The 16,710-nt window shown below is 41.0% G+C and overlaps 1 protein-coding gene across 2 annotated transcripts in view; it reads left to right on the top strand.

Annotated features, from left to right (window-relative positions):
• Positions 1 to 16,710, top strand: part of VWA8 (von Willebrand factor A domain containing 8) — a 670,166-nt gene that overhangs the window by 100,611 nt on the left and 552,845 nt on the right. For both annotated transcript variants that reach the window (XM_073580317.1, XM_073580318.1), the window contains exon 6: positions 9,853 to 10,020. In XM_073580317.1, the coding sequence (XP_073436418.1) occupies positions 9,853 to 10,020 (168 nt within the window). The remainder of the gene's footprint in view (positions 1 to 9,852; positions 10,021 to 16,710) is intronic.

A 16,710-nucleotide genomic window follows, 5' to 3' on the forward strand; every position in this document is an offset into this window, starting at 1 on the left:
TTTCGCAAGGCACTGTATATAAGCAAGTAAAATAAATTCACCATCCTTGTTACAATTGCTTGGGGTCCCAACATCCAGCCCTCTGCTAGTGCTATCGAATAAAGACGCATCAGACCCCTTTAATCAAGACTGGAGTTTTGTACATGAATGTTGATGAAGATTACATCAGAGTAAAGTGTGCTAAATTAAGAAGTGTGTATCTTTGGGGCATATTTTTTTTTTTTTTTTTTTTTTAACTGTGTATTTTATTAACATTTTTAAACAGATACAGAAAAAGTACATGAATGTATAGATATGTCTCACAAGCTTGTTAGCAATAACTGTAAACCAGAAATCAGTATACATATCTTAATATCCACTAATACAATGAAAACAGGGAATATGACAAGACGAACAATACAATACTAGACAGGGAAATATAAGGAGGGGGGGGAAGGAGCGGGGAAGGTGAATATTTCAGGCTTCCATCAAGGCCAAGTTTCACTGTTATTCTTTATTGGCCCAATAAGTGTCCCAGAGTGACCAAACACTTTCAAAAAGATCTACCGTGTCATTTGACAAGGCAGATAGATACTCCATCCTTCTCACATCTTGGATCCGAGAATGGAGATCGGCAAGTGAGGGTGGGTGGGCTAACCTACAGTTACAGGCAGACACCTGGCGGCTGTGGTCATATGCAACAGTAACCGCTTCACTCTCTTCCCCAGCTGAACAAGTGGTATATTTAATATGTAGAATTTAGGATCCAGGGGAACCCGAAGGTTAGTTACTTTATAAATAAGAGATTGCACCAGCCTCCAGAAACCCTGGATATTGGGGCATACCCAGAATATGTGCGGTATGTCTCCTCCTGTAGCTCCACACCTCCAACAATTGTCAGGTATAGTTGGGTTTAGTTTATGTAGTAGTGATGGGGTGTGATACCAATACATAATTAATTTATACTGATTTTCCTTATAAACATAGCACGAAGATGTCTTTGAGGCAGTATCCCAGATCCGTTTCCACGTACACAAGGGAATGGTCTCACCAAGGAAATCTTCCCATTTCCTCATATAGGTGTGATTTGGCTTGTCTTCTGGGCATGGGGCAACTAAAATACGATATATATCTGAGATGAGGCCTTTAGTAGAAACCCCAGCTCTGCATAATCTTTCAAATAGTGTAGGGATAGAGACTTCTAAGGAGGCAAAAAGGGAATGCATCAGGTGTCTTACTTGTAAATACCGATACTGGAAATTGCCAGGGAGATTGAATTTAGCAGATATGTTGGCGTAGGGGAGAAGGACTCTGGAACTTGCGTCTACTATGTCAGCAAAGCAAAAGAGTTTCCTGTCAAACCATGTTTTAGTCGCTATACCCTGCATACCGTCTGGCATTCTGGGATTAAAAAGAAAAGAAGTCAAGGGAGAACGTTCGGATTTAAGTGGAAACTTTTTGACACAACAGTCCCATATCCTCTTAGTGAAGGCTATAGGGCCCAGGGTATGTGGATCAAGCTTGTTAGATGAGGTGCCCCAGAGGTAGGAGTTGGGGTGTATTGGGGCAAGCCATAACTTCTCTATTTCCATCCATCTAGAGAAGGCACAGCGATTAGACCATGCAGGGATGTGACGTAAGTGTACTGCCCAGTAGTACCTAGTAATATCTGGGACCCCCAAGCCTCCTCTCAGTTTACTGTCAAATAAAGTGGTTTTCTTGATTCTATGTCTCTTGTGGGCCCAAACAAATTGAAGTATACTAGACTGAATGTTGCGCAACTCTTTGTATGGCACACACACCGGAAGGGTCTCAAATAGGTAAAGTAGCTTTGGCAGAACAGACATTTTGACTGCAGAGATTCTGCCAAACAGAGACAACGGGAGCCTGTTCCAATTGAGCAGGAGCTTTTTTATCTCAGTAAATAAACTAGGATAGTTCTGCTGGTATAATAGCTTATACTTAGATGTTAATTGTATCCCCAGGTATGTCAAGGATATATTTTTCCATTTTTAGTTGTAGTTTTCCTGTAATGAGGAAACCCGCACCTGTGGAATATTAAGAGGCAGAGCTTCCGTTTTGTTCTGGTTGACCTTATACCCCGACAGCCTTCCAAATTGTAGCAATAAGGAATGCAAATTCGGGAGGGTGATATGTGGTTGGGACAAAATCAATAGGACATCATCCGCATATAGAGATAGCTTAAACTCCTTATCTCGTACCATTACTCCACGTATATTAGGGTCATTGCGAATAGCAGCAGCCAATGGTTTAAGACACAAGACAAAAAGAAGGGGGGACAAAGGGCATCCCTGACGGGTGCCGTTGTGTATTTGAAAGGGTTGAGATGTGGCATAAGGAAGCCTGACCAAAGCTGAGGGGCATGAATATAGACTTTTCAGGGCAGTAATAAATGCACCCGAAATTCCAAAATGATGTAACGTTTCGAACATGAATGGCCACCCCAGTCGGTCAAATGCCTTCTCCGCATCCAAACTAAGAAGGAGTGCTTCACTCTCTGTCTTATTAACAACCTCTACTAAGTCAATGATCTTCCTGGTATTGTCTCCTCACTGTCTACATGGGACAAAACCCACCTGGTCTTTGTGTATTAGGTGAGGGAGTAGCGCTGAAAGACGTAGAGCCAGTAGTTTAGTAAAGATTTTCATATCAGCATTAAGGAGTGCTATGGGCCTATAATTGGCACTTTCCATAGCATCCTTCCCCGGTTTGGGTATAAGCGTAATGTAAGAATGTAGCATACTTGCGGGTATAGGGGAGCCCGTGAGGAAGCTATTAAATAATTTAACTAAATAGGGGGTGAGTCGAACCGCAAACGCCTTGTAGTAGAAGTATGTCAGGCCGTCTGGACCCGGTGATTTTCCATTAGGAAGTAATTTAAGCACCTCTCCTACCTCTTCACCCGTGATTTCTTTATTCAGTGTATTTACAGTGTTCTTAGTAAGAGTAGGCAGCTTACACTGCTCAAGAAAGGAGTGGATTAGGTCCCTCTGTTTTCCTGGGTCTGTAGGAAGAGTGCTAGGCAAAGAATACAATCTTGACAAATAATCCTGAAAGATGTTTGCGACTTTAGTGGGACCATAGAACATATTCCCTCCCGAATCTCTCAAGGCATAAACGGATGAGTTCCCCCTATCCTCTCTAAGTTGGCGGGCTAAAAGGGAGTGAGGTTTATTTCCTTTGTCATAATATTTATGCTTGCTATAAAGTAGTAATTTTTCTGTTGTATTGACCGCTAAGTCCCTCAGTTGGGCACGAGTCTTTACTATACCTCTAAAGGTACGTATTGTTGGGTTAAGGGTTATCCTATTCTCTAAGTCTCTGAGACTTTTGAGGAGCTGATCTCTCTGATATAATCTATCTTTTTTTATGGGGCATATTTTTGCTTCCAAGCGGCACTTCATGGAGTAGTGTACATTTTTGTGTAATGTAGGCCAGTTTTGTGGTGTGATTTTTAATGAATTTTTCAGCTGCGTTCGGCCTCACCCTACCTACGCTCTGCCTACTCTTCAAAGATTTGGAGGAGTTGGCCGAGACAGACATAAAACAGCAACATTTGCTAAATTTTTGTGCAACTACAAATTGTGTAAGCATTTTTCAAAGTTTCAATTTACACCAGATTTCCGGTGAAAACTGATGAATCAGCCCCATAATCGCTTAGTACAATGGAGAGAATGAACGCCTCCATTCCTTAATATTTGGGATGGGAGTGTTTGTCTGTCCCTTTTCTGTAATTTTGGGTTGGAAAAGGAGACAGCACGACGGTGCTGAAAAAGAGCAGACAAGTTGTGGATCTCGAGTAACTGTGTCACTTAATTTATAATGAGTTTTCCTTTCTTGATATAAGGGAGCAGGAACCATATATCCTAAAAGGTGGCATTTGTGGTCTCGTTAGCTCGCACTCATTTTGTTCTAATATCCTTTTTTTCTTTGTTCTGAAAACGGTAATACTTCAGTGTGAATAGCTTTAATGACTACTAAATTGGGTGCATATTTTCAATTATTTCCTTTTTTAATAAATTTTAGTTCCTTAAAATTGAATATTGTGTCTGGATTTGAAAAGCCAGGGAGCTGGAGATGAATCTATTTAAAAATAAACTGGCTGGTAATGCACCCTTCATCTGCTCAAAGGGTCAAGAAGCTAATTACAACAAATGGAACTGTACAGCTAATTACAAAGAAGCATTAGGATGAGATTTTAATTTGTGTACAAGTGAATGACAAAGTATTTCATTAATTCATATGCTACAAAATTAACTCATTGAGTACTTGATCAGTCATTATATTAATTTACCTGTGTGACTGAAGGTGAACCGCTCTCGTTTGGTTGTTATGACACGTGAGCCCTGCGCTCAGTCAGCGCTGACGTTACTGTTGCCGCTTTTAGACATATTAGCCACCAAGATTGGGTTAGAACTGCGGCTGGCTGCTAACTTCTTCTTGATTGGAGTTTTTTACCTTTATATTTTCCGCATCTAATATATGTCTATGGTAAAAATCCGAACAGAAAACTCCGTGTACCCGCAAGAGAAATTTGGCATTCTGCAGATTCGAAAAATTTGCCGCAGTACATAAAAAAAAAAGAATCACAGTGGACATAAGATTTCTATTAATCCCGTCTACTTTGCTGGTACTGTAAAACGTTGCTATTTTTACTGCATATAAAATACGCAGCAGGTTTTTTACGCACGTAAATGGTCCAAAAACGCAATGGCATACTTATGCAAGGTAATGCAATGAGAATCCTGAAGTGTTGTGCACGTGATCAGTAAATTTCTGTCCATATTTGCAGCATTTTGTTTTCTGCAGCATGTCAACTCTTTTTGCGTTTCTGCAGCGTTTTTGACTAATTGATTTCAACTGAGTCAGTCAAATCTGCAGCAAAAATGCAGGTGTAAAAAGGTTTGAGAATTGTCAAAGGAAATTATGTCAGAAGGAAGAGTGTGTGGGCAGAAAATGTGTGTTTGCTTGTGTTTGTGTCTGTCTGTGGGTGTGTCTGTGTGTCTACGTGTGTTGCGTGTGTCTGCATGTGTTTGCGTCTATGTTTGTCTGCTTGTGTCTGGGTCTGTCTGCCGGTGTCTGTGTGTGTATTCACATGCGACGAACAGCCCATAATGATTGTACTTAGGCGTTGTCGGATGGGACTACTACTCCCATTCGGCTATGTCTGCTGTCACATATAACAGAGAAAGCATGAGCCGACGATGGGAGAATAGTCTCATCATCCGGCGCCTGAGTTCAATTGTAGAAAAAAAAAATCAGAACATTAAGGCTGTGTTCACACGTAGCTTTTTTTTTTTGCATTTTCGCGGCAATTTTAAACGCGCGATTTTGCCGCAAAAAAAGCAAAAAAAAAAAAAAAAAAAAAAGCATCCCATGCAGTCCTGTGGTATTCCGCACATGCTGTGCTAATGCTGCGGATTTTTCCACGGCGGAATTGTATCACGGAAAATTACGCAGCATGCTCATTCTTTGTGCGGAATCGCGGGAAAATCCGTACACATGGGAATGCATTGTTGACAGCCTAAGAAGGGGCCATGGATACTACCCCCCCAGCTAAAAACATCAGCTCATAGCCGCCCCAGAAAAGACGCATGTCTAAGATGCACCAATTCTGGCACATAGCCTTGCTCTTCCCACTGCCCTGTAGCGGTGGCATATGGGGTAATAGTTGGGGGGTTTATGTCACCTTTTAGGTGACATCAAGCCCCTATCACTAACCCCATAGTCAAATGGTAAAGAAAAGACAGACACCCAGTAAAAAATCATTTTAATTTAAATAAATTTATAAACTCCTTTATTACTCTTAATTAAAAATACTTACAACCACACCTAATCCATGTGAGCCCTCATTCTCCTGTAATAAAAATAAGAAAGCAAAAACATACCATACCTGTCCGTCATTGTGTCCCACGCCGTAATCCATATCTGGGGGATATACATTTTTGAACCTGGGCGGTGCTAAGATGTGATCGCCCCGGCTGAAAAACACTGATGAATGAGGAGATGCTGCCAGGGCAGCCTCAGTGACTAGTGGTGATGTCACTGAGTCTAGGCTCCCTCACAGACTGAACTGCGGTGACCTCTGGACCGTGGGAAAATGCCAGTGAAGAGGGCGTCGCAGTTCATGCTCAGTGTAATCACAGCTGATCACCATGAGAATTTACTGACAGCCCCTCTGCCTTTGGATCGGAGACTCCGCTGCATGATGTGGGGTCACGATTGCTGCTATGGAGACCCGATGTCGTCATGACGACATCCTGGTCTCCAGACCTGAGAGACTTCCTGTTATGTGCAGTGCATGTCAGGAAGTCTCTCAGGATAGTGTTATAGAAACTGCAGCGCAGAAGGCTTCTATAGCATGCAGATCTGGATGAGTCCCATAGTGAGACAAAGTGTAAAAGAATTAAATAAGTTTTTTAGAATAATTGTAAAAATAATAAAAAAATAAATATTTATTCCATCAATGAATAAATATTTAAATTAAACAAAAAAATCCAAACAATAAAAGTACACATATTTAGTATCGCCGCATCCATAACGACCCAACCTATAAAATTGTCCTATTAGTTAACCCCTTTAGTGAACACCATAAAAAAAAGCAAAAAACAATGCTTTATCATCAAACCGCCAAACAAAACGTGGAATAACACGCGATCAAATATAAATGTCGAATAACACGCAATGAATATAAATAAACATGGTACCGCTGAAAACGTCATCTTGTCCTGCAAAAAACAAGCCCCCATACAGCGTCATCAGCAAAAAAAAAGTTATAGCTCTCAGAATAAAGCAATGTAAAAATAATTATTTTTGTATAAAATAGTTTTTATTGTATAAAAGCTCCAAAATACAAAAATATATATATGAGGTATCGCTGTCATCGTGCTGACTCGAACAATAAAACTGCCTTATCAATTTTACCACATGCGGAACGGTATAAATGCCCCCCAAAAGAAATTGATGAATTGCTGTTTTTTGTTGTATTCTGCCTCCCAAAAATCGGAATAAAAAGCGATCAAAAAATGTAATGTGCCCGAAAATGGTGCCAATAAAAACGTCAACTCATCCCACAAAAAGTAAGATCTCACATGACTTTGTGGGCCAAAATATGGAAAAATTATGGCTCTCAAAATGTGGTGATACAAGAACTATTTTTTGCAATAAAAAGCGTCTTTTAGTGTGTGTCAGCTGCCAAACATAAAAACCCGCTATAAAGAGTAAATCAAACCCCCCTTTATCACCCCCATTTTCCTGTTAGGGTTTGGGCTAAAGTTAGGGTTAGGGTTTGGATTACGGTTACGGTTGATTAGGGTTGGGGTTGGGATTAGGGTTATGGGTATGTTAGGGTTAGGTTTGTGGTTAGGGTTATGGTTAGGGTTGGGATTAGGGTTAGGGGTATGTTGGAGTTAGAATTAGGATTAGGGTTAGGGGTGTGTTGGGGTTAGCGTTGTGGTTAGGGTTGGGATTAGGGTTAGGGGTGTGTTGGGGTTAGGGTTGAAGTTAGAATTGGGGGTTTCCACTGTTTAGGCACATCAGGGGCTCTCCAAACGTGACATGGAGTCTGATCTCAATTCCAGCCAATTCTTCGTTGAAAAAATCAAATGGTGCTCTTTCCCTTCCTAGTTCTGCCACCAAACAGTGGTTTACCCCCATATATGTGGTATCAGCATACTCAGGCCAAATTTCCCAACAACTTTTGTGGTCCAATTTCTTCTGTTACCCTTGGGAAAATAAAAAATTGGGTGCAAAAAGATCATTTTTGTGAAATAAATGATTTTTTATTTTTACGGCTCTACATTATAAACTTCTTTGAAGCACTCGGGGGTTCAAAGTGCTCACCATACATCTAGATAAGTTCCTTAGGGGGTCTACTTTCCAAAATTGTGTCACTTGTGGGGGTTTCCACTGTTTAGGCACATCAGGGTTCTCCAAACGCGACATGGCGTCCGATCTTAATTCCAGCCAATTTTGCTTTGAAAAGTCAAACGGCGCTCCTTCCTTTCCGAGCTCTGCCATGCTCCCTAACGGTGGTTTACATGCATTTATGGGGTATCAGCATACTCAGGACAAATTGTACAACTTTTGGGGTCCAATTTCTCCTGTTACCCTTGGTAAAATAAAACAAATTGGATCTGAGGTAAATTTTTAGTGAAAAAAGTTAAATGTTCTTATTTTTTTTTAAACATTCCAAAAATTCCTGTGACGCACCTGAAGGGTTAATAAACTTCTTGAATGTGGTTTTGAGCACCTTGAGGGGTGCAGTTTTTAGAATGCTGTCACTTTTGGGTATTTTCTATCATATAGACCCCTCAAATTGACTTCAAATGTAATGTGGTCCCTAAAAAAAAAAAAAAATGGTGTTGTAGAAATGAGAAATCGCTGGTCAACTTTTAACCCTTATATCTTCCTAATAAAAAAAAAAATCTTGGTTCAAAAATTGTGTTGATGTGAAGTAGACATGTGGGAAATGTTACTTATCAAGTATTTTGTGAGACATATCTCTGTGATTTAAGGGCATGAAAATTGAAAGTTGGAAAATTGCGAAATTTTAAAAATTTCTGCCAAGTTTCATTTTTTTTTCACAAATAAATGCAAGTCATATCAAATAAATTTTACCACTAACATGAAGTACAATATGTCACAAGAAAACAGTGACAGAATCACCAGGATCCATGGAAGCGTTCGAGTTATTCCCTCATAAGGGACAGTGGTCAGAATTGTAAAAATTGGCCCGGGCATTAACATGCAAACCACCCTTGGGGGTAAAGGGGTTAGTGAAATGTGCCATAATTTTGTTTTTATATGGTCCATTTAAATAATTGTATTCTTGCGTTATTATATCTCTACTGTACAAGTAAAAGATAAAAATTTTACTTTTCATTACTAAATGTACCTTATTTTGTTATAATCATTATAATAAAATCCTGTTAGCGCGCTACAAAGATCATCCACTTTATGAATCGTTACACGTAAACTAGAAAGGAGTCTACAACTGTATGTAATGTGTCACTTAAAATGCTGTAGTATTCTATGTCTGATGTTGGCCTTTCTGATCAGACTGAGTGGAAAACATTTTCTTTTTTCATTTCAACATGTTTAGTGAGTTTTGAATGTACAGATGGTAAGTAGGTGTATTGGGATATGGCTAAGTAAATATTTTCTAATTAGCTAGATGCAAATCATGTTCTGTGCTGCTGCAGCGTGCTCATCTGACTCTCTGGAAAGTAATCTGGCTGTATGCAGTGCCATCGTAAAGACATTAAATGACAATTGACCTTTTAGTTTTCCATTGTCTTAATTGCTTGTTTGATTTCTTTTTGATTGTAGCTTTCGTTATCTCTAAATTGGGGGAAAAATACATAAATATGAATATATGTGTGTGTGTGTGTATCTATGGGTTCGCACATATAGATATCTTTGTGTGCATATACACACATATTTGTGCGGCTGGTTATTGGTAATGTTTGGGCTGTACTATTTATGTTCCTGTTTGTGAAGTGTTGCATTTTATACAGTTGAAAGGTGACAAAAATGTTAGTTTTGTCACTTCTGATATAAGTAAATAACAGTATAAAATAAGATCTACTACAACATCCAGTCTACTTTGTAGTCTACATTAACATGCACGTAGTAAAGCATGCAGTGTATCTCACTATCAATGATTAAGCCACAGAGCTACCACAAAACCTAATAACAATGTGCAGGTAGACTGCATATCATGGTGGTCATGTGCAGCTAGATTGTGCGCTCTAGTGGCACTTATCAATCTTATTTATTGTTTTAATCATTACCGGTTGTCTAAAATTTTTCTTTGTTGTAAACTTTTTTTTTTTTTTTTTTTAAATATAGTGTGCTGTTCGTGCTGCCACAGAGGGAAGAATTTTGGTTCTGGAAGGACTGGAAAAAGCAGAAAGGAATGTCTTACCAGTTTTGAATAATTTACTGGAGAACAGGGAGATGCAGCTGGAAGATGGACGATTTCTTATGTCTGCAGAACGTTATGATAAACTACTGGAGGTAAACTAAATTCAACTAAATGCTTCTTAATTCACCCAAAACAATGCTTAATTAATTGTTTTATTCTCCAATGTATTCCAATATAAAAAGTGGAAAATGCAGATAAAATTATATTTCTAAAAAGTCATAGAAACATGTACATGTGGTTACTAAGGCCGGGATCACATTGCGTTATGGCAGTCCATTAGACGGACTGCGATACACCGTGGCATAACGCGATGTAACGCTGTCCGTTAGCGCTGCGATTGACCCCCATTATCGGGTGCATCGCGACGCATGCCGTAAAGCGGCATGCGCTCGCGATGTGCCGTCATTCAGTGACAGAGCCTCGGACGCGGACTGCAGCGTCTGAGGCTTCGTCACTGCTAGCACAGATGAATCATCTGCGCTAGCGGGTATAGCATAACGCGATCGCGTTATGCTATACCATTAGCGCAGCCCGTCAACGCTATGCGCTGAATGGGCTGGGTTAGCGCAATATGAACCTGGCCTAAGCCTGAAAGACTGACCCTTCTTAATCTGTACTTTACTTTTCTGTAGTCACCTTTTCATAACAGGCAGGATTACAATAAAAAATAAGCGATGTATACCGTCGGTAACAAAGTGTTCACCTTTTCCCCACCTCTCTAGGTTTGCACAAATCCTTCTGTCTTGTCATATAATCCCATATGGACTCTATAATGTTGAGATTAGGGCTCTTTCGGAGCCACACCATCAATCCCAGAACTCCTTGGTCTTCTTTATGACAATATAGATCTTAATGACATCAGGTGTAAGTTTAGGGTTATTGTGATGTTGAATAATAAGTTTGAAGCTAATAGCTGACTTCCTGATGGTGTTGCATGATGAATAAAAGTATCTGTAGTTCTCCGCATTGGCACACCTTGAAAGGTTTATTTTCAAGTTTTGTCTTGAGCAGCATACAGTTTTCCAGCCTCCTTCACTACCTTGTTGCTAGATGAGTAGGCACACTTTCTCGACTTAGAGTTTTGCTTCAGTAGCTTCATCCTAGTGCTGAGCTGATTCTACTATGATATATTAACGGACTGTCATTTCTTATTGGGACGTCTACACTGTTGTCGCTATATTTGCATTGGCCCTCTGAACAAGCACATTATTCTGTCCCCGGGGTCTGTGGTTGCAAATATGGCTGTGTGAGATGCTGGATCTCGTCACCTTACATACAGTTGGCGACGGTCGCAGATAGCTTAACTCAGCTGCAGGCACACATGTTATGAAGAATCCAGAAGAGACTTTGATTTCTTTAAGAATTCTTGTTGAATGCATACAAACAGCAGCAGGTAAAAACACTTTCTTCAGACAAGCTGAAACCACATGTGCCTCTAATGAAGCCAAGATGGAGACTTAGACACAGCGAGAAGAAGAAGGATGTGACATCACACCCAGAAGAGGGAGACAGAAGGGACAAACTTGATGGAAAGGGAGGATTTCAGCTATTCAAAACACAGGAACACATAGCAACAGTAAACAATATGAGAGACTGCAATATAGCATGTAAAATGTACATGACAGTCTGTAAAATGTACAGGACAGTCTGTAAAATGTCTCATTCATGAGACATAACACACATGATTGTGAAAGTGAGAGCAGTGATAAGGAGAAATGCTTGTGGAAATGCCAATGCTGGGGGCGGGTGATTTTGCATGATTGATAACAGCAATTTGATCAAAAGCTGACAGACCAGGAGGGAGTTAAGCAGTTAACTGCTATATTAAAATCAATGGGCTGGAGAGAGGTGGCTGGGATCTCATGAGTTAACTCTTCAGTTTTGAATGTACTGTAACTAATGCACACACTCTACCAGGCTCTGGTGTTCAATTTTCGTAGCAAAACGCAGTATACAATTTCTGGTAAAAGCTCTAACAGCAGGAGAATAACAGCAGATAGTAAAAGAAATTAAATTACAAAATTGTTTATTTTCATGATGATTAACTATACCAATTTAATAACATGAGGATAGCCCTTTAATCTTGACCAAATTTACAACTATTTTCTGAAATATATTTTTAAATTTTTTTAATATTTGTAAAAACATTTTTTAACTTTTTGCATGCTTCTATAGTCTCCATGGGAGACTATGAGCTGCAGTTGTCTGATCAGTTGTCTGATCAGCTCTGCTACATACAGGCGATGATCAGATCGCCTGTTTGTAGCAGAAATGCTCACTTGCTATGAGCGACGACCACTGGGCGGTGTTCATAGCAATCTGCTTCAGACCTCTGATTGTCATGCCGACCCATCGGTGACCCGCAATCGTGATGGGGTCACCCACTGGTCAACACACAAAAAGTATCAGCAAATGTAATATGTCTGTTTTATCAAGTTTCCAAAAATATGTTTAGTTTCGCTCTTTCACATAAAATTTCTGAGATAGAAGTATTTTTGTTACTACATTTTTTTCTGCATTTTCAATGTCTGTGATTTTCCCTAGATTATTCCCATTTCTTTACCTGTCTTACTTGTGAATTTTCTTACAGGTACAACATCAGTAAAGGTTTTAGTGAGTTTTATGGGAAGGAGTATTGACAGTGCAGGCAACCAATGACTGCTTCTCGGAAAGTGACATGTTATAGGGAGGAGCTAACTGTTATGAGGCGGTAAGATTTGAGTCAGTCAGAAAAGGATGGTGATGGCAGCAAGGACTGGTATGTGAGACTCTGACAAGAGACCGGCCTCTACAGGGATCTGAGCCCTGCCACAGGGAGATAGAAGGGAAGACAGCCGCCATTGTCAGAGGATTTTCACTGCATTTCTGGAAGGTAAAGTTGCCTCAGAGGGAAGAAAACAGCTCAGTCACTGATGTGTAACTAAGTGAGGGCATCAAATCCGCAGCATGTCAGTTCTTTGTACGGATTCCACTGCAGTTTCACACCTCCATTGTAGAGGTCTGAAACCGCAGGCTAATCCGCAGGTAAACCGCAGGTCTTTTGACCTGAGAATTTACCAGCGGATTTTTCCAAATCCACGCAGAAAAATCCGCAGGATCTAAATAGTATCATAGAATCGTAGAGTTGGAAGGGACCTCCTGGGCCATCTGGTCCAACCCCCTGCTCAAAGCAGGATTCGCTAAATCATCCCAGTCAGATGTCTGTCCAGCCTCTGTTTGAAGACTTCCGTGTGCACATAGCCTCAATATAACACTGAGACACTGCCTGTCTACAAATGTTCATCTGTAAGCAATAGGCTGATCCATTTACCCTCACACCTGTGTATAGTTATCTACCAGATTACCTCCAGTAAAATCAATTCTAAATACAAGCTGCCTCTGTCATCTCTGGGGAAATATCTACTGTGAGGTGCCAAGGGGAGAGGTACTAGAAAACAGGTATATTTCTCCCCGTTTCATTTCATATGTCTCCCTGTACTGATGATGAAGCCAGTTTATTTCACTGTAATCCAGTCCTGGTTTCCTTAGTGATCAGCATGGAAAGGACTGGTAGTTCCCCCTCCACTTATTCAATCCAGGTTTTGGTTTCCTGACTGGTCCAGCTGATATAATCAGGAGGAGCTGGGATCTCTCAGTCTATCTCGTCTGCTGAGCTGGGAGCTGACACAGTAAGATTACATGGACTTGTTTGCTGTTATATAGGTTTATTTTGTAGTTAGCCTGCTACTGTTAGTTAGTGGCCAGACGGCCTTAGATGTTTTATTTCATGTTTGGCATGTGTAACATTGAATAACAAGTGTGCACAATAAATATGCCGTGTCCATATTCATGTGGAACTTGCTAGTCTGCTGAAGTGACTTCATAGCCACACGCTTGTGCCAAAGCAAAGATCCCAGCTGAGCTATCTATTCCCCACACTACATATAGTCGGTTGGCTCACCACATTGTTTTTTTTAGTTTGTTACCATTATTGAATTGAACTTACTCTACTGTTTGATCTGATTTAACCATTTCCCAACATATGACGTACTATCCCGTCCATGTGCCCTGGGACTTAATGCCCATGGGCGGGATAGTACGTCATCGCGATCACTTTAACACAATTTTTCACACATTGCCCAGGAGACTGGGGGGAGGAGTCAGACATGTGAGCGCTCACCACTGGAACAAGGAGTGTGAGTAGCAGTTGGTGGTTAACTCTAGAGCTGCCAGCCCATCTCCATTGATAACAATCAGCTTGCAGTGCAAGGGAGGATCAAGTAAGAAAAGCCTTTTAAAGTTCTGTCCACATGATCACCTGCAAGAGCATACTGCCCCATACTTTAATGGGAAAAATGAGTGACATAGAATCTGTGAGGACAACATGAATAAAATAAAAAATATCACAAGACCAAATGTAAGGTGTTACAAAGTGAAACACATGTAAAATGACACAAAGTGAAACACATATATGATAAAAAAAATCAATGTTATAAATATGAAACCTAAATAATACAAATATAATATTTAAATTAATATAATAAAGTACCCTATGTGGTTAATACTTGTGTCCTATATGTAACGTACAAATATGCATAAGGTTATTAATACATAAAAACACCCTTTGTTCAGCTTACACATACAGTATATAATGAAATTGATTATTGAAAAAGTAGCTACAATAGGTGTAAGTGTGTTGTCTACAGAAGTGATATTTAACATTTTTGATAAAATACCACAAGTGAAAAAAGACAATTCTATTTAATGAGGTACAAAAGCGAAAAAATGAAAAAATTAGCAGGATTGTATGTGTTAATACTATATATCATTTACATGTGTGTCTAAAATAATTAAAACATATTTGAAAAAATAATAAAAATATATAAAAATAATTGTGGAATTTTTGTGTTTAATTATTGTTAATTTTAATGTAAAATGATTGCAAAATTAATAAAGTGCTAACAATAGAAGTGTAATGTGTCAGAGAATCCATCACAAACCAAGATAAAAAATATAAATATGTTGAGGATTTGTAAAACGATGTTCTTTTTAAAGACCATTTTTTATATATAAAAACTGTCAATTGTCACGCTCGCGCCTTGGCTGAATGGCGCGAGCCGGGGGGTTGTGGTCCCACTGTGCCACAAACCAGACTACCCTGGAAGGGGCGTGACTACGACAGCTACCTTGGTCTTCACTGGAGCCTCTGATGGTGAGGTCAGGCTTGTGCGGCAGATAGCTGTCGGGTGCCACTCCAGGGTGGTGTCTGGCTGTGGCTGCTGATCCCACTCGTGGACAAGTCACTTGGACAGGTGTGGCTGACAGGCAGGCTGAGACACAGGGCAAGCAGGTATGACTGAGACACAGGGCAATCAGGCACGGCTTGGAGACACAGAGCAAGCAGGCACGGCATGGAGACACAGGGCAGGCTGGTACAGACGAGACCCAGAGCAGGCTGGCACGGCTTGAGACACAGGGCAGGCGGGGACGGCTTGAGACACAGGGCAGGCGGGTATGGCTTGAGACACAGGGCAGGCGGGCACGGCTTGAGACAAAGAGAAGGCGGGCACGGCTTGAGACACACGGCAAGCGGGCACCGCTTGAGACACAGGGCAAGCAGGAGTGGAATATGAGGGAACAGGTTTGGACCTGTTCACACAGGAGGTGCAGGTATGGATATAGGCAGGAAGGAGTGGAATATGAAGGAACCGGTGTGGATCTGTTCACACAGGAGGTGCAGGTATGGATACAGGCAGGAAAGAGTGGAATATGACAAACGCAGGAGTGCGGAGTAGGCGGAGCCGCAGGAGTGCGGAGTAGGCGGAGCCGCAGGAGTGCGGAGTAGGCGGAGCCGCAGGAGTGCGGAGTAGGCGGAGCCGCAAGAGTGCAAGGTAGGCGGAGCTTGCAAGAGTGCAAATTACAGGCAGGGAGGACACAGGGAAAGACACAGCAGGGAAAGGAACCACAGACAAGGAGACTGACAGGCAGAGGTAAGACAGAGTTCAGACAGAGACACAGTACAAGACAAGGTACAGGGACCGAAGGATACAGGGACCAGGATATTCTGCCTCCTGGAGGGCGAGCAAAGAAGTACCAGGCAAGTACTCAGACAAGGCTAGGACAAGACAGGGACCAGGATATAAGCCTCCTGGCGGGCACTCAGAGTGAACTAGAAACGCTAGGAGTAAAGCCTCTCAAGGAGGGCAAGACAAAGGACAGGGCCTGGCTTCCTCAGTAGCAAGGCGCTAACTGAGTAGAGACATTGCACAGGCAAAGGTTAGTGGGAGTGGCGGAACTAAATTGTCAAAGGCTCTATGTGATTGGTCAGGGACATATTACACTGGTGCACCCTGACTGCATAAGAGCCAGAGAGTTCTGGCGCCTACTCCCTATACACACATAGCTTGGAAGCATACAGGAGAGCAGAAGCACGGAGCACAGGACTGGCAATAGACATAATTCACAGCATGGCTTGAAGCAGAAAGTAAGTTGGTGTGCGGGGGATGGGAGGCCATGCAGTGATGCCAGCAGGGTTGTTACATTAATGAATGTTTAAACAGATCCTAATTAAAATAAATATACAAATACATCACCATGAGTGTATTAACCTTTGGTTACGGGGTGCATCTACAGTGTCCCATATAATTTGCATTTTTGTACCATGATGGTGCTGGGACTCATTTAAGTGAAAAGCAGTCTGCAAGGCCAAATAAGTCTTGAAATAAGGAGCTGACCAATTGGACAGAATAACAAATGTGATCCATCCTCCGAATGAGGTTTTGGCACAAAAAACGCAGCAAAAA

Source organism: Dendrobates tinctorius, unplaced genomic scaffold (genome assembly GCF_039654945.1).
Source record: "Dendrobates tinctorius isolate UK_male_01 unplaced genomic scaffold, ASM3965494v1 ptg000064l, whole genome shotgun sequence".
NCBI lineage: Eukaryota > Metazoa > Chordata > Amphibia > Anura > Dendrobatidae > Dendrobates > Dendrobates tinctorius.